Source organism: Anticarsia gemmatalis, chromosome 8 (genome assembly GCF_050436995.1).
Source record: "Anticarsia gemmatalis isolate Benzon Research Colony breed Stoneville strain chromosome 8, ilAntGemm2 primary, whole genome shotgun sequence".
NCBI classification, from domain to species: Eukaryota; Metazoa; Arthropoda; class Insecta; order Lepidoptera; family Erebidae; genus Anticarsia; species Anticarsia gemmatalis.
The window spans coordinates 6708884-6733485 of record NC_134752.1 but is presented as its reverse complement, the minus strand read 5'-3'; the positions used below and the strand labels follow the sequence as shown (position 1 = coordinate 6733485).

The following is a 24602-nucleotide window of genomic DNA, read 5'->3' as shown; positions in this document are numbered from 1 at the left end:
TTTTTTTTGTCTCCTTCATAGGATTAGCCCTAAGTATAATTTTAGAGACCTGCCGGTTAGTGGCAACTCAGTGCAGTAGTAATAGTGGTTGCGTCTATCCACACAGTTGTTAGACCCGTAAAAAACCATCTGGGTACCTCTTTTTCCGCGACACAAAATCAAATAACAATACATTACCAGTGCCCCAAAATAAATGTATTATTAAAAAAAAAATCCTTATCTATGTATGACAGTGGCAGCTGTCATATACTTGTCATAGTCCATTTCCGTCAGTAATGTCAAATAAGTGAGGTTATGTTGATTGAGGGAGAATTCAATACATAATAAAAAACCAATAAAACTCGTTAGGCCATGGCTAATAATATAAGAATGATAAATAAATGTTTGTCGTGGCAGTACTTACCGCTTCCCAGGTATTTAAAATTACAGAATTCTAATGATCATCGTTGCGAACGTACGATCGTTGTGATTGTTGTGTTAATGTATGCTTTTTATCAGATTTGCAGGCCTTGTACAATGTAGAGAATACGCAAAACCGACTAGTTTTCCTGCCTTTTACCAAAATCCAGTATTCAGGAAAGAAGATCAAGCAAAATTGATTGAAAATTCGGAACTGACAAAAATAGCAGCCCTGCCGGTTAAACCACCAGCGGTATACCAAACCAGTTCCATATACCATGATCCACTAGTAAAGTAAGGATTAAACTAAGTCATGTGATAATAATTGCTACAGTAACGTGTATATAACTGTATCATCTAATTCACAATTTATACTTTTAGCAAAGTCATAAATCATGTAATGGAAATGGGCAAAAAGAAGCTAGCGCGGTCGCTTGTAGAAAAAGCTTTTGAAAATATCAAGAGGAAACAGATTGAACGTTATCATTTAGCTGCAACTCCAGAAGAAAAAGCCAAAATAGAATTAGACCCTAAGAAAATTCTGCATAAGGCTGTTGAGAACTGCAAGCCATTACTTCAATTGTCACCCACTAAAAGAGGCGGTATCACATATCAGGTAATTTGTTATATTATCTATTTTATAGTTTTATTACACATACCATGAGTAATACACAATTGTAATGTCATAGATTAATAACAAAATTTTCCTGAAGTGGCTATGATAACTTGTATGCCTATTTTAGTTTGTCAAGTTTCATTTAGTTAGAAATTTGAGGAATGTAATTGTTCTTATTAATTCATTTAACAGATGGTATGTGCATCTATGGGGTATCTATATTACATACATGAATACCCACCACCTTCTCTAAGGGGTTGGCAGAGACTATAAAACCACTTGCTACTATATATTTGTTTTTTCTATTTATTACTAATCTAACTATTAATTTTATTTACAGGTGCCTGGTCCAATAACAGAACAGAGATCCTTGTTTTTAGCAATTAAATGGTTGTTAGATGCAACTTATGAAAAAGAGAGGACAGTGCATTTCCCAGAACAATTTGCTTGGGAACTACTTGATGCTGCAAATAATTCTGGTAAAGTAGTTAAAAGAAAACAGGATTTGCATCGCCAATGTGAAGCCAACCGTGCATATGCACATTACAGATGGCAGTAAGAAGTAATATATCTTATTTATTAGTGAATAATGTATTGTGAGCCTTTATGGTGTAATATTAAAGTATGTAATTACATAGTAGTTTATAATATGGTTGTTTTATTTGTACAACTTATAGTAAAACTTACAGCAGACTAACTCCACTGACTGAGGTGGTAGTATTATAATGGGATGAAATTGACAGGTTTCATATGGTCATTGATCCAAGTTTAAACATACATGTCTCATTAGATGGGTGAATTAGGTAAGTTGAAAGCCACAGTAGAGTCAAAATAGTTTAAGTTGTGAGTAAGATGGTAATAACTTTAGCTATAGTAAATATTTTGTTACTACTGACAGAAAAAGTAAGCCTGCGATCACGGTGAGTGCAACCTGCGCCGAAACGTCAGGCATTCTAAGGTAAAATCCGTTGATTCCCGTATTCTAATATATGTATAACTTTATAATATTAGTATAGATAGAAAGAAGTACATAGTAAAAAATATTCTTAGATATGTAATTCAGTTACAATATTGCTGTAAATAGTTAGTATAGTTTGTCCTATTTACTTCTACAAAGAAGGGTAAGTGATATGCGAAAGCTTGATTTGATTATTTCGACATTTTGATTGCTTTGGTTAAAAATGGCTACTTGTATTATACATTTGCACTATGCTTTCACTTATTATTGATTGTTCTTAACAACACAGTCATGGAAAACAAATATTTAATGAAATCAAAAATAACATATCACGTGTCGCACGCCATATTAAAAATCAGTACTGCTAATAATTTTAAAGGTTACGGTCGTGGAAACATGTCGCATAAACCTTCAGTAACTGTTTTGGAAATATATGTTTTACTCGCCGGTAAAACTGCGCGATTCAGGATCGGGCTTCTGGCTTTGTTAGTTAAGGTGTAAACCGTTAGAGGGCGCTGGTCATGTATGTTTGGAATGCGACTACTTTGGTATGTACCTATGTTGTTATTTATTTATCGTTTGGTTAGCGGTCACCTTAGTGGCAAAGCTGCCGAATAAGCCGATGAGTGCAACTGTATGAACGCCTCATGTGTGTGGTAGCGCTCGGTTAGTTACGCAGCCATGAAACTTATCCATCAGCAATCTATTACTCTCTTTAATTCCACTAAGCCTACAGGTGTTCTCTCTTTAAAACTTTGTCGTCTGATCATGTTGCCTTTATCGAATTATTCTGTTTGCTTACAAAATTAACGTCAAAGGTGTGGTTTCAGAAAATAAAAGCATTTGTTTTGAACAGCAATAAATATACACAATAAGAGTAATTATGCAAACATTAGGTGCAGACGTCTGTTACATTTCATTGTCAATTATTGTTCCTGAGATACGTAGGTACTTAGTTTAAGATGCACGTAGAACGGCGGTTTAAATTTTAAGTGGCCAAGAGAAAAACTACACCTAGTTGTAAATATTAATACTTCCTGAGAGACGGAACTGTGAGACAGAACTGTGTTAGTGCTAGTGCTATAACGAGGTTGGAATTGTTGTGAACTCGGGAATTAATGTCTTTTATGTAAAACGAATGGTGTCAAATTTTATTAGCGAAGCTTATCGCATTAATAGACATTGTTAGGAATTCAAGTGTCGTAAATATTTTGCAACCTTACTGGTCGATTAGTTCGTAGTATAACCAGGCACTTATTACCTGATGGTGTTTTTGGTAAGTCATGTAAATGCACGTTAAATAAAAATATTCAAGTTGTATAAGTGGTCCAATATCGACAAATTAGTGTCAGTGTTAAGATTTGTGAGACATGTTATAAATAAAGTATGAATAGTGCCCATGAAGGTAAGTATGTATCATCGTAAAATACGATGTAATGACAAGCCGCCAAGACCATTTACCGTATTACAGCATAGATTACCTTCACATATAATTTGTGTATTAGTCATCTATGCTTACCATTCAATCACAATACTGACAGATATCTATAGGTACAACTGTATTGAGTGCACTTGAAAATTGCGATGACTCACGAAAATAAACCATGACAGATGGTAAATAAAATGTCGACAAGTGACACAGCGGTAGGACATTTAAAGAGATAAATCGTAGATACAGCTGTAGGTAAAGATGCTGATGTTACCGTAAAACGGGGTGAATAGAATTCGCGGGGTGAATAGAAAAAAAATCAGGAAAGTTTTCAAGCCCAATGTTTGAGTACTCCTCGTTTAAGAATTTTGTTCAAATTTGAAATGATTACACGTCGATATTACTTCTCTGCGGTGTCATAATTGTTTAAATGTTTAAATTGATATTTATACCCAAAAAATTGCTTCAAAGTCAACCGTCCTCGAATGCCTTAATGGTCCATACATTTTTTTCAAAACTTTGGATTTAAAGTGGAATTTCTTTTCTAATGAGTTGTTTGGGGTGTTTATCTCTTTAGGTGTATATTTATCTATAAAGATACAATATTGTTAACTGAAAAAACGTTTTAAAACACAATTTTTCCATTCACCCCTTTGGTCGTTTCGATTCACCCCTATCGCTGGGTGAATAGAAATTGACCATTTTTTTAATGAAATATCGTAAAACTATGCATATTTTTGGACAAATATGGTTTTAACTCTTTCTTCATGGCGCCGGACATGATATAAAACAACCTGACAATAAAAATAACAAGTTATTCGCTACAAATTTTTAGGACAAAGTTGAAAATTGTTTCTATTCACCCCGTTTTACGGTATCTGATTCTATACTGTTAAAAAAATAAGATCACGGAAGCTACGAATTTTTTTAAAGTTACGATGGCGATACTTTTCAAAAGTGGATTTTCCTTACATTTGCCTACTTGCAACGATAAACATCAACAAATTAATGTAGTCACCGGATCAAAAGAAAACAGAAAATCAAATAGCACTTTCTTCGACCCGGAAATCGAACCCTAGACCTCATGATCAGCAGTCGTATGCACCGTTTTGGTGCAGAAAGTAAAGCAATTAGGAAATGATATCTTAATACTAATATAATCTTATTTTAACACAAAAATAAATGCTATTTTTGTTGTTTACTGTGACATCCGCATTACTTAATCACCTGATAAGAAATACGTTCAAGGGAGATTAAAAACGGGGCAAGCGAGTGAGAATTAGACTTCCACACGAGGGGTCTTGTACCATCCCAATACCTATTAAACTTTATGATAAATTCGTGGGTCTATGAAATTATACTCAAAAGATACACTATTTTTACAGTCAGTTAGATCGTAGACAGTAATAGGTTTATATTGGCAAAATACCTACAATCTACACTAATCCCAAATATGATGCATTTAAATAAGTATGCAATTTATTTAAATGTGGTCACTCACTCTTCAGTCTAAATGAAATCAGTAAGTACACGTTATTGATTATGGAAACATTATCTCAAAGAGGACTGTTATCTGTTTAGTAGATATCAGGTAAAATATATTATTTAGCTGTCAGTGCTACATTCACCTGTGAACATGTAACATTTATCATAGTTTTAGTGTTGTTACGAACTTTGAATTTGTGATTATTATATTTTAGATATCTTATAGGATTAAATTGGTATGTTGATTCGCTATCTATTTTTTTTACATTCAGTATTTTGTTTATTTGGATAGATCTGAGTTGTCTAAATATTTTGGTCTAGCTTTTCCTCTGTATGATGTATTTCGGAATTTTCGAAAATTATTTTATTATTGTCTTCTTTTATACAAAAATCTACTTGCAAAATATTTGGGTTAGGTGGTTTGGTTATAGTTGCTTTTAGTATTCTTAGATCTAGAGTCGATGCTACACACTCGTGAACAACCACCTAAGAGCCTGGTTATTAAAAATACATTTTCTAGTTACGCTAAGTCCACAGGTACTTAGGGCTAGCTTTTCTAGCACATTCTTTAAAAAATAATGTCGTGGTCAGTAGCTTTAAATAAGTACGTAATTGTCGTTCGTTATCAGAAAGATTAGGATTCGCAATAAAGCAGTTCAACGTCATAAAAAGTAATACTACCTACGTATTTTGGATTCAATTGCACCATAGGAAAGAGATTCTTGTGAAGAAAGTTTGAATAATGTAAGATTTCGGCTAAATTCGTAGTATTTCCATGATTGATTTGTTTTTCCGATTCCGATTCCGATTTATACAGGATTAAGTGGAGATCGACTAACGATCGCTATTAGCCTTAATTATATGTCTGCTTCTAGCCTTTGCTTTCATCGTGTGTCCTTACAACTAACCTACTTGTACATTTTTCTTACTCGCGTGAACATCGTTCGTTATTCATGTTCACAGTTTCGTAGACCAAATGCTACGAAACGCTACGACAAACTATGCATGAAGTGAGAGCACTTTCACCAAAGTTTTTGGAATAGTGATCAAACTTCCTATATACAGACAGATGTTTTAAAAAGATTTAATAGGTAGGAATTAAGTAGGTACGATAATATGATAAAACCATTACGTTGTAGATATGTTTTGAGCTAAGAATACGGCATGGATAAATAAATAATATGTTATATCGTGATGGTTGACTGATTAGTTTCAAATAAACGATTGTATTATAATGACAATGTGTCCATGTGACCTTAGATTTGTCAGAGCAATGAATCAAGTACCTTGGCAAGTACTTTCCTTGTCAGGCGTTGAATGTTTCGGTCTTAGAATTCTAATGTGCTTATGCCCCGTTTGTTGCTACTGTTCGTTTAAACCTAGAGAAATACAGACGTGTGAACGAATCATGGGATGTCCGATATTCGAGTAGTTATGTGTTTTACGGTTTCCCTCACCCCAAGGGTACAGTAAAATAAGAGTGGTATGCCTAGAATCATAGTATAAATTATGTAAGTAACATTTATTTATTGAAATAACATAGGTATAATGACGAATTCGGGTGCGATTTTCTAAATTGTTTACTTATTTTGTAAAAATTACATAAATAGTGTAGTATCATAGTTTATGTATTAGTCATAATGATAAGTAGTGTATTTTGCTTATTTTTATCGCTAATACTCATGAGTAGGTAATGTTTATCTTTAGATCTAACGCTTTTAATGATATGGATACACAAAGAATACAAAATATATTGTTCATTCAATATTTGCACGTCGATTTATTTTGTGTTTGTAATTAACAACGGATATAGGTTTTAGTTTGAAGTCATTCTGACTAAAATCCAAGAGCATTAATTTCGACCTATTAAGATGCATCTTTTTGCTAACTTCAAAGTCTGGTTTAGAGAGTTCGCTTAAGTTGCGTCGGCATTAGGAATCGAACCCGCAATATTTTGTCATTCAATGTTGCCGTTTGTTATATTTTCTTTTAATTTTGATTATGAGGATTGAACAACATATTTAGTTGAAATTTTAGTGCAGAACAGTCTGCCACAACTTGCTTAGATTCCCGCGAAGTAAACAGACCTTCCATGTTATTATGATAACAACTTAATAGCTTTTCGGTAAACATCGTGACAACACCCTGAGATCTTGAATATTTAATGTTATTTAGACACTCAAGCAGATCAATTTATTATAGAAGGACTCTTTCAAGGGTAGATAACGTAACTAGTGTTGACTTTTATCTTGGTGCGTATAAAATTCTACGCAGCTCTTACACAATGCAGGTACTGTAGTTGCATATTGATTGAGTTGCATACATCGCTTTTACCATCTTCTCGTGTATGCTAAGGAAATAATATTTAAAATCTTTTTTCATATGATTTTGTTATTGATTTCATCATACTTATAATTAAAGTTTTACTAAGTATTTCGTGTCAATAACAAATAATAAAATAATCTATACCTATTATAACGCCGATAGAAAGTCGTATCGATTACTCACTCGGTGCAGCGTGGAGTGTTTTGGTGCATGAGCACTTGGCAGACCGAAACACTTTACCATAGGGAAGTACTCACTCCACTCTTTGTGTCTGTTTATCTTTTAGTACCTCTTCTGCCTTTGTTGGAGTGCTGTTTGCGCATTGATTGCACTCGGTGCACTCGGTACTCGTGCAAGAACATCGACATAGATCGATAACTGAATTACATTGACCTATTAATGTATTTTCCAGTTTTTATTAAGGCGGCGTTTCAGTTTTCATTGACGTAAGATACAATGCAGGGCCTTGTAGTATGACTTTCGGCAACGTATTCAATCCGCAGAAGTAAATTTTTGCTGACCTTAGATATACGAATTCGGGTATGAATGTTGTATGATCCAGTTATGTCTAATAGCGTACTGTGAAGAGTCATAATCTCCTGCAGATAACGAGTGCAAGGGCGGAAGTGATAAATAGGAAATGGACGCACCCCGTCATTATGCTGTAACGATTATATCTAGTTGTTGGTTGTTGTTTAAACCAATTAGTTGTGTTCGCATTTCAACTTTCACTCTATTATAGTATCTAGTCTTTATTGTAGTTAGTATTTCCTTCCAAGTCGTAATGTCAAAATATTTATTAGATAAGTTTATTTTTAAAGAAATTGCGTAGCTAATGACAAGGGTGTACAAAAACAATAAATACTTGTATGTATTATCTGTAGTATTATCACCGAATTAAAACGTATAGGTATAAGTTATTAATTAGTAAAAAAAAAATTGTTCTTATCAATAAATAACACTGGTTATCCACGCGCAGGACACGATGACGTCGGGGCACGGGGTTTGCGCCGGCGCATGGATCAAGTTCCGGCTGTTGATGTGGAAGAACTTTCTGCAACAATGGAGGCATCGCATGCAGACAATGACAGAACTGTTGTTACCTGTTGTCACAATGGCGCTGGTGCTCCTACTGCGGTGGCAGATAGAGCCCTCGCACATGGGCACTCTCACCTACCCGCCTATACCTGTACACACGCTCAACCACTCTACTTCCGTCATGTGAGTCCCACTACTATTTAAATTAAGTCGACCATTGAATGAATTTCATTATTGCAGAAACGGAACAAATATACTTACAATATACCAATTTATCGTAGTGTCCCTGGCATTCAACTTATCATAATCATTGATATCGAACACAATACATCATGCACTAAAAGTACCTTTATATCAATGACTATTTAGCAAATATTAATAAACATGTGCGCGATTTGCAATCACGTGTTTGATATTCATAATAAGTACATAGTTAGCATGCGTTAACTTCTCAGAATTGTTCATATCGAGATTATTGTAGTCCTGAATGTATTGTCATTACTTGCACCCATCAAATGAAATGTAACCCTTGCTTATGTAAAAATTTGGTAATGTTACCAATAATGTTGTGCAATGATTAAACATTACATAGGCAATCTTGTGTAAACAAGTTGATAAAATCTGATAATTGCATAGGAGAAGAACCTAGATGCAGAGCTACGATATAATTAACCTAGTATTCTTGTTGTGTCATAGTCAATAAACGCTACCATTGAATTGAGTAATGTATAGTTTAAATTTGAATAACTTTATTTCTCATAAAGAATTGCATGCATAGGTAATTCACTTACTGAGAAACAATAATTTCAAATAAAATATCATGTTTGAGCGCACAAAGTACGTAGATACTTAAAAAATAGAAAAATAAAAAACTTATAAAATAACATTGACAAAATTTTCTTACAATCGAGTTTTCTATTGTTTTAGAGCAGGCATGAATACTAGCCAGTTGGCTATAGCGTACTCTCCAACTAGTCCAGTACTAGAAGACGTAGTAAGATCGGCTATGACCAACTTAGTTATGGAGAACATGAGAGACTTACTCCCTATTGTTGTCGAGAATTTTCCAAACATAACTGATGACATCGAGTTACCATCAGTAATAGAGGAGATAGTGAGAAGAAGTATTCAAATACAAGAGTTTAACAACAGTAATGAGTTGAGAGGACTCTACATTAAAGAAGAAACCACTCGTATGGTGATCGCTGCAGTGGAGTTTGATGATGCGTTATTTGGTAAGCATTTTGATTAATACGTACCTGTCGGTATCATATTGGCGGAAGTAAAACCTGTCTGTTACGCGTTATGGTTATACCGCTGAGCTGTAGCGCGTTTTACGACAAAAAGCGCCTATAGCGGAGGCCGTAAGAACAATTTTTGCAGCATATTTGAAATGCTAATCTTTCGTTACTCGTACCTACTTACTGTCGAGAAACGAATAAGATCTTTTTTAGACATCAGTACTTCGGAGTTCTGAGTCACAAGCACCGAATTTGATAAACTTTCCCCCATTTTCCTGAGTCATCTAACTGACCAAGCGAAGAGTGGTTTTAAAGTTGTCACACAAACACTTGATGACTATTTGCGTCTTGTAAATATCAATGATAACAGTTGCTGATAAAGTAAGCCTTGATTTAGACTTACAATCTTGTTAGATACATTTTCCTTCAATTTAAAAATAATCCTACGACGATTTCATGCCCATGAGATCCTCTACAAGTATTAACATATTGCAGGTTCGGAAGCGTTACCACAGAACATTTCGTACGCTCTCCGTTTTCCTGAGAGACCTCGTTTGAACTCATTTTACCAGCGTGGTGGACGTAACTGGCGAACAGATACTATCTTCCCTATCTTCGAAATGCCAGGACCTCGTTTTCCGTGGTCGTGGGAAGGAGGCAATGACCCAGGTGACAAATTAAACACTAGTTATAGCTTTACTACCTAGATAAGATAATGAGCTTTGCTATCTGAAGTAATAAAGTTGTTTTTATAAATGCTTTAAAGTAAATAATAAGTAATAAATTTTATGCAGGTTACGTGAACGAGATGTTCATAGCGTTGCAGCATGTAATTTCTACGGAATTAGTATCGAGACTAACAGGGATGGACTTGCAGTCGTTCAGTGTGTTCATTCAAAGATACCCCCACCCGCCATACATGCAGGACTTAGCGGTGGATCTGTTAAAGATTATGTTCCCTATGTTCATCATGTTGAGTTTTAGTTACACTGCTGTCAATATCGTAAGAGCTGTGACTGTTGAGAAGGAATTGCAACTGAAGGTAAATGTTACTATTTTCGTTTCGATTCACGGCTGATTGATTTTTCGGAGGCCTTTTTCACTTCTATTTGCTTACGAGCTTACTCCTTTGCACTCTTGACTTAACAATACTTTGTTATATATTGTAGGAAACTATGAAAATAATGGGTCTGCCTACGTGGTTACATTGGACTGCTTGGTTTTGCAAGCAGTTTTTATTCCAACTGGTGACCGCTATCCTTATAGTTGTACTTCTAAAGGTAAGCCCCAAAACTGGGTATCTCTAGCTTTGGATTGGTGTTTGCATTAATTCATATCTTATTACTATAAACATGGTGTTTTTTATTTATTTTTAGGTTAATTGGTTTACTAACGAAGATGGGTTCAATGAATACGCTGTATTTACTAATACGCCTTGGACAATATTATTTTTTTATACGTTACTTTACTTGTCTTGCATGATTTTCTTCGCCTTTATGGTTAGTGGGTTCTTCTCAAAAGGTATGGTACTTATTCTGTATTAAATTTTGCATGTATGTAGACAATGTACAATTGTACTAATAGTTTAAAATTTAACATTGTAGGCAGTACAGCGGCGCTATTTACTGGCTTGCTCTGGTTTCTGTCGTACATTCCCGCCTTCTTGTTAGCGATGGATATCGAAATGTCTACTGCAGCGCAGATTGTCAGCTGCTTGAGTATAAACACCGCAATGTCGTATGGATATCAGCTCATGCTTGCCAAAGAAAGTACTGGAGGTAACAGCTAACACCACTTATATCTATTGTAAATCACTTCAAACTTTGTTTACTTTGTAGGAAAAAAATTTTCGCTTTTTTGTTACATTTCTCTTTGCTTAAAGATTTGGTAATTCAAAAAATACGAATTTGGGACTTTGGACCGATCGACTTAATTCGACAGTGGGTGATGACTCAATCTCATAAAATGTTATCAGCTCAGTTTGTACTTGTATATCCTCCGTTAGTGCGTATGACAACGACCAACGTGTAGGGGTAATTGGTGACCATGTAATACTGGAGCGTGGGAGAATAAATTCTTGCATAGCGACTGTGACATAAGTGCTAAATTGCTAAATCTATTGTGTCAATTAGGGCTGCAGTGGGGCCAGTTTATGGCGTCACCGACGACGGAGACGTCTCGCTTCGTGTTCGGCCACGTGGTCATCATGCTGGTGGTAGACTGCGTGCTCTACATGCTCATTGCTCTGTACCTTGAACAAGTGATGCCGGGACCGTTTGGCGCACCAAAACCTTGGTACTTTCCCTTCCAGGCGAAGTTCTGGTGCCCAGGAAGAACAGAGGGTGATTATAGCTTACTAGAGATTATTAGTTTTTTAATCGTATAAAAGAACGCATATCTATATAATTTTTATGATTACCTTAATGGTGTTAATAATTCAAGTTTATTTTCAGATGACGGTGCTATTTTCACAAATGGCGATCTTGGTAACGATATTATAAAAGAAAAAGATCCTAAAGATCTTAGTATTGGAGTAAAAATGACTGTAAGTTGAGTCTACCGACTTATTATTTCTGAGATTATTTTATTAACTATTATTGGTAAGGTATTCACAAATCTGATTGCTTACAGAACCTGACCAAAGTGTACGGCAATAACATAGCGGTGAATCACTTGTCTATGAATATCTATGATGACCAGATAACTGTGCTTCTTGGCCACAATGGTGCTGGAAAATCTACCACTATATCTATGCTTACTGGTCAGTAAATATGCATAAATATAACCTAACTATAATAACAGTTATTTAAGTATCATACATCGGAAATGCCTTAGATATCGACGTGTTACTTTTATAATTTTATATCACTAGTGGCAAGGGCGGCTGGCACACGACTAGACTTAAATAAATATTTCAATCGGTAACATGATTGATGCGGTTTTTCGCTATCGGATTTGAAGTAGATACCTGCGTAATTCCTATATTACGTTAACAAATTTGGGTATCATCGTTGATTTGGGTATCAAAACAACACAATTATCATAAAAGGGATAATTATTAACGTCAATGGTCCCGTGATAAGACAAGTCGTAAATATGGATTCACTGTCCATGGCAAGACCTTTTGTCTATACTGTGACAATTTTCTATGGAACTATCAAGGGAACATCTGAAAACCGAAAGGCTAAATATTCTCCGCAATATTTTGGAAAATAGAAAAAAAACGAATAGAAAACCACTATACGATAGAGAAAAAATAAATAAATAATATTTTTTCTTAGGTAATTTGGAAGTAACTGCCGGCACGGTGACAGTAGCCGGGTACGACATGGTGACTCAGGCATCAGCCGCTCGTTCTCACATTGGTTTGTGTCCACAACACAATGTTCTGTTCAACGAACTGACTGTTAGAGAACATTTGGAGTTCTTCGCCAGACTGAAGGGCTTCACCGGTGCTGAGCTCAAACATGACATTGAAACACTTATTGAGAAACTGGAATTAGAGGAAAAGGTAGGGCATTTGAAATTTCTGTATTAATATTGACTGCTATCGTATATATTTTCCGTTTGGATATACTTTATTTTTTTCTCCAGCGCGATTATCCTTCGAAAGGATTGTCTGGTGGTCAAAAACGGCGTCTATGTGTTGGTATTGCGCTGAGTGGAGCAGCCAAAGTGGTGCTTCTGGATGAACCGACCTCCGGCATGGATCCCGCTTCTAGACGTGCACTGTGGGAGTTGTTAGAGAAAGAGAAAAAGGGTAAGCGTATTTTAATAATTGATCCTCTGTCGAGAAATTTTGAAATATTTCATACCTACTTATAAGTAGATAGAAATAATAATCATGTAGGACATGTTAAAACAGCTATGCTTGCACACTTTTTAAAGATACACTTTTACAAAACTTTGCAAGCAAAGCAAATCCAGCGGTATTTATTTTGAGCGATAAAGCAATCCCTTTAAGTGCCAACTATAGCTGTATAACTGATCAATTAGGACGTTCAATGATCCTGACGACCCACTTCATGGACGAGGCTGATATTCTGGGCGACCGAGTGGCGATAATGGCGCAAGGTAAACTGCAGTGTGTGGGCTCCCCGTACTTCCTCAAACGTCACTACGGAGTGGGATACACGCTCGTCGTCGTGAAGGACGATGACTTCAATTACGAACGATGCACTGAACTCATCAACGAGTACATTCCTGGCACTGCTATTAAAGAGGATCGTGGTATGTTGCATTCTTATCAATGTATATTTTTTTTAAAAGACTCCTCCCGCTCTCAGAATTGCTCTTGTGTCGTGGGGACTTTAACAACAACAGACACAACGTACAAACAGACCCGATACAACTATTTGTGGATCTCACAAATAATTGTTCCGTGTGCGAAACGAACTCCTCTCGAAACGAGCTCTTGACGCTATGGTATCGGCGTGGCGACCTTAACCATTGCGCCACGGAAGCAGTCAATCGTTATCAATATATCTGTCATCCAAGTGGTTTTAAAATGTGCTAAGTCATTCTACGTTTCATTTTTCAGGTACCGAAGTCACTTACAGTTTGTTAAATGACTTTTCGTATAAGTTCGAAGATATGTTAAACGATCTAGAAAAAAATGCAGGAATCATCAAATTCAAGAACTATGGATTAGTAGCTACAACATTAGAAGACGTTTTTATGTCGTAAGTTGTAACACCATAAAGTATAATTGATTTTTATTTGATAAATTAAAATACTCATATGTTTGGGATGAATTTTAGGGTGGGATCAGATTTGGCACCAGTTGTGATAAGTTCTGATTCCGACGACGCTGCAACTACTGTGACAGACTCCTCAACCGTCGACGACGCGTTTAAACAAGAGATTGACTCATCTTTAGAACAATGTAAGTGTACACATTCATTTTCACAAAAATTCGCCCATACGTGCAACAGTAATGTTGTCACAAGGCCGAGCCCATAGCCTTTTCTGCGCCGGCGCTGATTTAACCAACTATATCAATATGTTAACCTATTGAAATAAAGATCGTCTGATATTTTTACACGACCGAAAAAGTTAGGATCTCAAGAGTTAAATAAAAATAAAATAAATTTAACCCATTAATGTCCCACTGCTGGGCAAGGGTCTCCTCCCGTAATGAGGGAGGGGTTAGGCCTTGAGTCCACCACGCTGGCCAAGTGCGGGTTGGGGACTTAGCATGCCTTCAATTAATGTATTAAACAAATTTTAGGCATGCAAGGTTTCCTCACGATGTTTTTCCTTCACCGTTGGAGCATGTGATAATATAATTATTTCTAATACACACATAACTTCGAAAAGTCATTGGTGTGTTGCCTCGGGTTCGAACCTGCGACCACTTGCGTGGGAGGTGTCAATTTATACCACTCGGCTATCACTGCTCTCATATTTTTCAAGAAGTTTTCTTTCTTTTCTGTAGCTTGAGGTGCTGAAAGACGAATACGCATACGTTTTTATATTTAGGTAAAACAGTTTTGGGTCAGTATGGGTTTGGTTTTTAAATAGTGTGTGTACTTTTAGTGGACAGAGACGACAGTTCACTGACGGGGTGGGGCCTGGTGGTGCAGCACGTGTGCGCGGTGTGGCTCAAGTTGTCGCTGGTGTGGGTGCGCTCGTGGTGGCTCGTGCTGCTGCAGTTCGTGGCGCCCGTCGTGCTCATCAACGCGACGCTCGGCGTGCTACAGTACGTCATGTCGCTCGTGCCCACTGTCAGGAACAGGCTGCTCACTCTTACTGAAGGGTAAGTTTTACAAACCGCGATTTTTTTATCGTAGTTAAGTTTTAGGGAGGAAAAGTGGCTAAGGGGCTTCAAATTCTATGCCGGATTCCCGTATTCGTACTTTTTTCTAAACATTAAATACCAGAGTTTGATATAGGGTAGCACGAAAATGTAAAAGTTGATTTACCCTTTTAAATAAAACTGAGATACCGAGATATAATATTAGGTAAAATCATTGATCAAACGTTTGAGATAGAGTATTGTATGAATTCGGTTGTCACATATCACAATATTAATTTTGACCATTTTTCCAGATATGCAAAAACTGAAACTTTGTTGAGTTACATCGGCACATCTTCGACGACGATAGGTGCTCTCGCAACTAGCGCTTATCAGATGATGTTCGAGACTTCTGGCGTCGAAAATATGGGACTAACCACGGTTGGCGAACAAATGATTGAAGACTACTATTTGAATAGGGTAAGTTTCTTTGATAATTAAATCACGAACACTAAGGAATCGAAATAGAGACGTACATACGTACAGATCTCAATAAATGTTTTTGGGAGGGCAGGCCTGGACAATGAGTGAATTACTAAGTACCTATTCTATGTTATTATTGGGTCAAAAATTATTTTGCTTTTCTATATCCGGATGTTTTTAAAATTAGTAATTCGATAAAAGATGACATGTAAATATATGACAATGCATGTTTGTAATGAGGTCATCTCTATTAACAATTTTTAAGCTTTTTTATCAAACACGATACGAGGATTAAATTAGTGAAAATGCAAAGCAAATTTAAGTAAATAATATATGATTGCGCTAATCTCTATACCTAATTTGGATATTAATGAAGCAAAGCGAAAGATTACCTTTTCTTGTAATATTTTAAGAACGTAAACATTTTTATAAATTACACTCACGTACAATTATAATGCAATTTAAACTTTATATAACATTTAGTTACGCATATTATTAATACATACACCTACATACCTATTACCGATATTATAAATAGGTATATGCCTTTTACCAATACGAGTAGTCAGATACTAAAGAACTTGCTATGATCTCTACAAACTTGTTTAGTTTCATTAACATTCATCCACCTTTGTTTTTATTATTTCTAATACACACTTTGAACAGTCATTGGTGTATTGCCTCGGGTTCGAACCGTCGACCACTTGCGTGGAAGATGCCAGCTTATACCACTTTGCTATCAGTGCTTCTATCTTTATTATATATTTTAAAAAGAGTGGCCAGGAGTTTCTTGCCAGCTCTTCTCATTGGCCCTACCTTCCGAACTGGCGGTAAATTCACTCTCTGTATCTTTGACTATCATAAGTGTCAGCATTTGACCTATATAAATAAATGATTTGATTTTGATTATCTTTCTATTTCATTGTAGACAAACGATCCAGTTGATATGGGAGTGTTGCGTCACCGCATCCTCATCGGTTCGACGTTTACGGACGAGACCGCGACGGCTTGGTTCAGCAACTTCGGCTACCACGACGTAGCCGTATCTCTGTCCGCCGTACATTCAGCTCTCCTCAAAAGTGTGGTCCCTAGCGCGTCACTCACTGTGTACAATCATCCTTTGGAAGCTACTTATCAAGATCAGGTAAATATTAATGCTAGCAAATATTACAAGCTGTTATTATTTGATACTTACCATAAAATATCCTTTAAATCTAAAACCCAAAAATTCATGAGGTTCAAACATGTTATGTATCAATTATTCACGAGAGAAAAATGCTTTCCGATTTCCGCTATAGGTACCTACCTTAAGGAAGATCGGGTTATGTTGTTCATAGCGTTTGGTGATCTATCAATTCTGAAAAAGTTATTAAACTAAGTTGCTTATGTATTCTTTTTACTTATAGACCGATATGCAGACAATGATCAGCATGCTGTCCATGCAACTCGCTTCAGGTGTCGGCAGTAGTGTTGGTATCGTCAGCGCTGTGTTTATTATGTTCTACATCAAGGTAAGTTTATATTTAAATGTTAGGTCTAACATTAATAAAAAAAAACCTCCAAGCAGAACTAACAAATAGCATATTGATTTTTTAGTTAAAGAATAGTAGTTTTGACTTCTTCTTACTCTTGTCCTTATCCCACGTTACGTGGGGTTTTTGGCACGGTACACGGGTAGGGGTAGGTAAACACATGCTAAGGGCATTTGGCTAATGTTTTTTTCCGTTCGACCTCGGCCTCGCATTTCAATAGGCATGATTGACTCTAAATTACAACTATGAGACCTGATTTTTGCTTAAATAAAGCGTGTTTATGCTATAAAGAGCGTGTTATAAGTTAAAAATTTACTATCTTTACGTTTTTTCCTAAAAATGTATGTATTTTACAGGAGCGTATGTCAGGTGCCAAGTTACTGCAAAAGGCAGCAGGAGTCCAGCCCATCGTGTTATGGGGCAGCGCGGCTATCTTCGACTGGGTGTGGTTCCTTGTCATCTGCGTCAGTATTGTAATCTCCTGTCTCGCCTTCAACGTCGTCGGACTCTCCACTGCGCCTGAACTAGGTGAATAGCGTACTTCATACTAAAAACGTTTTATTATATGTAGTTGTTTATGAATTCAGACAGAAAGGTAATCTAGGAAAATTGATTTTATATTCAGTGCGTATAATATGGCATGATTCATGCTAACATGGTGAGATATCAGATAATCCGGATAGATAGTGTTTTTATGTATGTGTTTAAAAGATTGGTGGGACCTATCAAACAAAACACCCTTTATATTAAAGAACATGTGAATACTTTTGTAAACTTATCACCTTCTGTAAAATCTGCCAATAAAAGTTCTACTATAGTTCTACCATAATATCGGATGTAGGCACGGTATAACCACTTTTATATAAGTATTGGTTAGCTAATTTGCATTATATCAGTTGTTTTCATATATTTACTGTCACTTTATCTATCGGATACGTTGCTCGACATTTATCCAGTAGTCGTATAACCGAATCTTTAAATTTGTTTGTTTGTGCAGGTCGGTTGTATCTATGCGTGATAGTGTACGGCGCGGCGATGTTGCCGCTCGTGTACGTACTGTCGCACGTGTTCAAAGGACCCGCGCTCGGCTTCGTCAGCTTCTTCTTTATGAACGTTCTGTTTGGTAAGACACTTAAATTATATATAAAATATATATTTTTATTGTATTTTAAGCTTAATTATAACCTGAGACTATTCTTGATTCATTCACAGTCACCAAACAATTAGCTGTCACCAAAATAATTGGTAGTTGGTATTATTATTTCTGTCGGATAAGAAACTGTTCCAGTGTATTTTTTATTTCGCTACCTTTTAGTTCACACCGGTCAAATCTACAGTATTATCGTAATTTAAAAACAGTAATAGTACCACAAAATGTTAAAGTTAATCAATTTCATCCTTCACTGTTATGTTTGAATTTGTTTTGCGTGTATACTGTATTTATGCTAATATTATTGGTTGTGTGTTAGGAATGATGGGTGCGCAGATAGTGGAGTCACTATCATCACCGCACCTCAACACTAAGGCGGCTGCGGATGTCCTCGACGCGATACTGCAGTATTACCCTCTGTACAGCTTCGTCACTGCTATGAGGTACGCACATACATTTTAAACTTGCCCAGTAATAACGCAGTTAGACTCAACCTACTTCTAACTAATATATAAAATATTAGTAATATTGTTATTATATTTGAAAGAACAAAAACTTATTAATCTATACCTTGAAAAAATGATTTGGAGAAGTGTGTACTTTCGTCACGTTTACGCATGCGTACGATGTGGCCGTATACGGGCGTTTAAGGGCTTATTTATTAGACTTACCTCTCTAGAGATATAAACTCCGAGAATAGTTTTCTCGGAGTTTATATTTGCCTTAAACCTCCCGGTGTGAAATAACTTTTAATGGAACCCTAATTGTGTGCAGGTTTTTGAACCAGATTGGACTACGCGAGCACACTTGCATGACGATGTGCGAGTACATGCAAGTGGTGTACCCTAACTTCGAGTGTACCATGGAGAATATGTGTCAGCAAGAACAAAATTGTTGTGGTAAGAATACACTACTACAATTTGCATAAATGTTTATTTATATAAACCGTTAACCGTAAACGTATGAACTTGTAATAAAATCTTTTCTCTACACAAAACAGCTCGATATTTGGGTACCTCACGAGCTCACCGAAAGAAACATAATGAACCGTGTATGTCATTTGTGATGAAGCCAAAGTTCATACATACTATAATGCGAAAAGACTTTTCCCCCGACCTAATATAAAATAACTGTAAACTAATTCCAAAAATGTACTTATTTAGGCTATTTTCATTTGGAAGTGTTTAATATAATAATACGTGAGAATTCATTTTAACTCTGTGACGTGATTATTTTGATGATAGTAGTATTTTTTTAGAGTAGTTAACACAGGATGTTGTTTACAGTGGGTGAGAACCCATACTTCAAGTGGGAGGAGCCTGGTGTGTTGCGGTACCTCGTGAGCATGACTACCTCCTGCGTCGCACTATGGCTTATACTCATGACTATTGAGTACAGACTCGTACAAAAGGTATGTACCTACCATAGATAATTTTTCCCGGATTGGAAACCCGATTTCCTTGGTCACGCCATGACGCGTGAATGGCTGAACCGATGTTACTATTTTTTTTTGTGTTGTATTTGTTATTATTAGGAAAAGGTTCTTACGGAAAAAAATATTAAGAAAATCTCTCAGAAATATTGAAAAAATAGACATTTTAATTTTGCATATTTTAGGCGGTACGAAGTTCGCCGGGTCAGCTAGTACACAATATTATGAAATAAGAGGATAGCATGTATTTTTAACTTGTCTTAATTTTTGTTTACGACTCAGTCTAAAATAATTTCTAACTTTTATTGGAATAATCTCAAAAGTAGCCGGGATTCTTGCATAGTGCTCGCCTTATGGCAATAGGCTGGCCAACTATTACATAGGATTAACATTGCAAAAGTCACCTCGGGTTTATCTCGTACTTCTCTGCCTATACCGTCAGATACAACGTGCGTGATTTTAAGTATCTATGTAATTATTTATATTTTCGTCACTAGGTATTCACATTCAAGAAGAAGCCGCCGCCCATAGACGAGAGCACACTGGACGAGGACGTGGTCGCAGAGATGCAGCACGCGCGGCACGTGTCGGCCTCGAACCGCTCCGACCAAGCTTTACTTACCACTGAGCTGTCCAAGTACTACGGCGACCACCTCGCTGTCGATCAAGTGTCTTTCTGTAAGTGCACCCAAAAACTATAATGTCGTACGTAAAATTGCACGCTCGCTTGGCAAAATAGTGAGAAATGATAATGTTCCAGCACTTTGTTCATAATGGCCAAGCGTGTGCACAATACATAGAAACACTTTTTATTCCTTGAAAGTTTGCCTGTAATACTTTAATATTACACGTTAAATATCGTGTAAATGCACGCTATGCGCTATCGTGTCTGTAATGAAAGGTTTATGGTTAAAAATACTCTTATTTTTGGTTTTGTTGTCGGCAGGTGTAAGTGACGGTGAATGCTTCGGTCTTCTGGGCGTGAACGGCGCCGGCAAGACGAGTACGTTCAAGATGTTGATGGGAGACGAGTCCATATCGAGCGGCGAAGCGTTCGTCAGTGGACATTCTGTGCAGAAGAACCTTAACAAAGTACACGAAAATATCGGTTAGTATTCTGGTACCATATTAAGCCCAATGCTGTGTGCAAATTATATTTAAGTACAGAGTTGGTTAAGTTGTTTGCTAGTTTATAGTGCTGTTTTGATACCTCTGCTTGACAGTAAACTTGTCTTAATACAATTATAGTACTGCAAAATGAAATAAAGGAAATAGCTTAATATAAACTTGTCGTTGCAGGCTACTGTCCGCAGTTCGACGCGCTGTTCCCGGAGCTGACAGGGCGCGAGACTCTGCGCGTGTTCGCGCTCATGCGCGGCCTGCGAGCGCGCTCGGCCGCGCCCACCGCCGCCACCTTCGCACATGCACTCGGATTCTTTAAACATCTCGATAAGAGGGTACGTTCATCAAAACTTGACTTTATTGTAGTTTACCAACTGTGTTATTTGTTGCGGAATGAAATGACTGTCTATTTCTGAACAAAACGCAGGACGATGTACTTTTGGATTACATATCTTGTCTAAATATAAAAGTTTAAATATCTCCTATACTATCTCCTATGCGAATTAAAAAAATATATATTCAAAATTTTCTTTCATGTCTTTCACCCTTTCTTAATTTGCATTGAATGTTTTCAGGTACACCAATACTCTGGCGGCACAAAACGCAAGTTGAACACCGCAGTGGCTTTCTTGGGACGAACGCGCCTGGTATTCGTAGACGAGCCTACTACGGGCGTAGATCCAGCTGCTAAAAGACACGTATGTTGTCATAAATATGTTACATGTATTTTTATATTAGAAGAGAAACTATCTGAAACGATTAAAATGCAGAATCCAATTGTATCTACTACCCACACTATCGTAGAAATAATGCTTTGTTGATTGCAGCGATTTGAATGCTCAAACATTAGCATGTGGTTAACGCCGGCTCCTCACGTTGGACCCAATATAGGCCCCGCTATTCGTCCAACGTGTGGATCTAGAAAATGGCATTGCTCCCAACGTTGGGGCGAGCGTTGTTAGTTGGCCGGCTCGTGTCGGTTTCATTAGAGGAATCTGCGCCAACGCGCTCGATCTGACGGGATAGAACTAGTTTATTACCAAACTTGTGTACGCTTCGCCGAGTTTGCAGTCCAACGTTGGTACGAGCGTTGGGACCAACATGTGGAGCCGGACTAACTGTTTCCCCAATGCGTCACTTCTCACGTGTCATTGTTGTTGTCATAGAACTTAATAAATTTATATGTCTGGTCATAGGTGTGGCGTGCAATGCGTGGAGTGCAGCGTGCGGGTCGTGGGGTAGTGCTGACGTCACACAGCATGGAGGAGTGCGAGGCGCTGTGCTCGCGGCTTACTATCATGGTCAACGGACGATTCAAGTGTCTCGGCACTCCGCAACATTTGAAGAACAAGTTCTCTGAAGGTATGACCGACTCATATCTAATGATGAAATAAAGTGAAGTTACATTCCCTAACATCGTTGTGGATTGTTTCATGTCGAATCCATTATTTGACGTTAAACTATGGTAACGACTAACGTGACTCTTATTTCTTATCAAAATGTGTAAGTGTATGTCGCCAGTTAAATACAAATTTGTTTAATATTCCAGGATTCACATTGAACATAAAGTTAAAATCAGAAGAGCATGAGAATACGCGGCGGTCGCTCTCTCGACAGGCGAGTGCTTTGACACGACAGACCAGTGTTTTGACGCGACAAACTAGTGTGGTGTCAGTCACAGCGGCCAATGTTAAAGAATATGTCAACGCAAACTTCAGCAATCCTAGAATAATGTAAGTAATTGCAAAAACAAAGTACTACCAGGTTTAACGACCTACAGTTGCGTGAAAACCATCCTATTTGTTAATCTATATTATAGGCTGTGCGTAATAACTGTACCAATTTCATCAAAATCCGATCGGTGATTTTGACGTACCTATTTGAAAATTTTGATTTTAAAAAGTGGTTTTCAATAAAAATACTTTATTTTCAGGGAGGAATACCAAGGTATGTTGACATACTACCTCCCGGACCGCAGCATGCCGTGGTCGCGGATGTTCGGCATCATGGAGCGAGCCAAACGAGACTACGACGTCGAAGACTACACTATATCACAGACGACGCTTGAACAGATCTTCTTACAGTTCACTAAGTACCAGGGACTAGACAAGGAAGATATAGAAGCCCTAGAACCGCCATCACACAGCACCACACTGACCACTATTGAAGACGTTAGCTAAGTTTTACGATCAATTACTTAGATTAAGTTGTTATAGAGGTGTTTGGCAGAAAAGAGGAACTACAATGTTTTATTTACATTGCACTTGTATATTTATATCGTTCAACTGTTTTATCACCTGTTGCTAATGGCATTTGTTTCTAATAAATAGCCGGTCCTGACTGATCGAGCAGACTCGCGAGGCAATATCTAGGTCTCTTTTCTTTCAGATCGAAATGAGCGGGACCGAGACATTGCCTCGCGAGGCTGCTCGCTCAGTCAAGACCCGGCTAATAAGGTATCCTACCCTTATGCCGGCAGTCCATGTCATGCAGTCAGTTGCCAGGCGATTCTTAAATTAACGAAAATAAATTGTTACAACTTAGTGCACAATTATGTAGCTTCTTTGGAAATATACCTACTATTATAAATTATATTTAGTTGCGAGGTGATAAAATAGTTGATCGATTGTATGACTCAATTCCTACGTCTGTGATATTGTATAGAGATAGATTGCCATTACCTTTGGAGATTGTAAAGTCAAGTACGCTAGGATAAAGTAGTCGATAGTCAATATTCAGAAATGCTCTAAAAGTTTGTTTGCACGATAACTAAGTTTAGTAATTAAACAATTCTGAAAGACCTTACTATACATAGAATCCCGTACAAACGGAATGGCGAGTTAGGGCGTATACGCACGTATTTGTTAAATTGTGTCAGACGATACCAGCGAATACGTGCGGAAACATTTGAGAAATAGAGCTCCGTATGTTAGACAGACAGTGCGAACGCCGGGGGCGTTCTGATCCATGACTTACATAAATATTGATAGATTTATTGAATTGTGTATATTTGATTATATGTGTATATAGGTTTTCTATTAATTGTAAATAATGTTTAAGTTTTGTATAATTTTGTTTAATTTTACTTCGATGTATTTACGAACATGAAAAGCGTACCAACAAATGTCTGTTTTTAGTCTCCTGTATTAGCGTAGTACGTCAGTATTCATGATTGTTTGAGACACCTATAGCCAGTTGCGCTCACCGGTCGGTAAACGATCTGTGGGTTAAGCAACCCTTGCGGTCATTCCATAGATGGGTGACCACATAGTGGTATTGGAACTGGGCGTCTCCGTGCTTCGGAGGGCACGTAAAAAGTCGGTCCCGGTTGTTGTCAATTAAGATAACAGTCGTTAAGCCACGTCAAAGGCGTTCGGGCGGCCTGAACAACTTTGACACTAGGTTGACCACTAACCATACGATAAGAAGAAGAAGAAGTTTTCAAACAACTATAAATATGTACAAAAATAAGTCAAATGTTGTTATAGGTAATAAGGTTTTATAAATAAAATTATTTGTGATAAAATACCCATAATTTTATTAAAAATCGTCTATAAACACTACACAATACAAACACCGTTCTTAAAAAAGACATTACAAAACATTCAGAGGTATAGCGATATTTAATTTAAAGCCAGAAAATATAAATCAGTTA

General features: G+C 37.0%; 2 protein-coding genes across 5 annotated transcripts; both read left to right on the top strand.

Moving 5' to 3' along the window:
* The first annotated feature begins 261 nt into the window (after positions 1-261).
* mRpS7 (mitochondrial ribosomal protein S7) lies at positions 262-1657 on the top strand. The gene is made up of 4 exons (XM_076116960.1): positions 262-413; positions 499-693; positions 781-1015; positions 1356-1657. The coding sequence occupies exons 1-4, from the start codon at positions 352-354 to the stop codon at positions 1572-1574; spliced, it is 711 nt and encodes a 236-aa protein (XP_075973075.1). The 5' UTR covers positions 262-351; the 3' UTR covers positions 1575-1657.
* Positions 1658-3220: 1563 nt separating this feature from the next.
* On the top strand, positions 3221-24473 carry LOC142974833 (phospholipid-transporting ATPase ABCA3-like). 4 transcript variants are annotated; one of them, XM_076117382.1, is made up of 32 exons: positions 3221-3249; positions 8192-8433; positions 9178-9485; positions 9987-10160; positions 10286-10533; positions 10661-10771; positions 10868-11012; positions 11096-11269; positions 11624-11833; positions 11945-12036; positions 12123-12252; positions 12773-13002; positions 13086-13251; positions 13488-13721; positions 14032-14173; positions 14252-14376; positions 15030-15249; positions 15543-15708; positions 16640-16855; positions 17118-17222; positions 17600-17771; positions 18241-18366; positions 18713-18836; positions 19168-19292; positions 19680-19804; positions 20323-20503; positions 20772-20933; positions 21125-21282; positions 21523-21645; positions 22144-22309; positions 22497-22680; positions 22881-24473. In XM_076117382.1, exons 1-32 carry the CDS (start codon positions 3238-3240, stop codon positions 23125-23127), a joined length of 5343 nt encoding a protein of 1780 aa, XP_075973497.1. In that variant the 5' UTR covers positions 3221-3237; the 3' UTR covers positions 23128-24473. The 4 variants fall into 4 exon arrangements, with proteins under 4 accessions (XP_075973497.1, XP_075973498.1, XP_075973500.1 ...); XM_076117383.1 differs by lacking the exon at positions 3221-3249 and adding an exon at positions 5028-5123; XM_076117385.1 differs by lacking the exon at positions 3221-3249 and adding an exon at positions 7735-7752.
* The last annotated feature ends 129 nt before the right edge of the window (positions 24474-24602 follow it).

Bases quoted from the DNA above. Each gene is read 5' to 3' on its own strand.
- mRpS7 (XM_076116960.1), top strand. From the start codon at position 352: ATGGCTAATAATATAAGAATGATAAATAAATGTTTGTCGTGGCAGTAC. The intron at 694-780 runs GTAAGGATTAAA...TTATACTTTTAG, and splicing joins TACCATGATCCACTAGTAAA to CAAAGTCATAAATCATGTAA. The intron at 1,016-1,355 runs GTAATTTGTTAT...TTTTATTTACAG, and splicing joins GAGGCGGTATCACATATCAG to GTGCCTGGTCCAATAACAGA.
- LOC142974833 (XM_076117382.1), top strand. The intron at 11,013-11,095 runs GTATGGTACTTA...TTAACATTGTAG, and splicing joins TAGTGGGTTCTTCTCAAAAG to GCAGTACAGCGGCGCTATTT. The intron at 11,834-11,944 runs GTGATTATAGCT...GTTTATTTTCAG, and splicing joins GTGCCCAGGAAGAACAGAGG to ATGACGGTGCTATTTTCACA.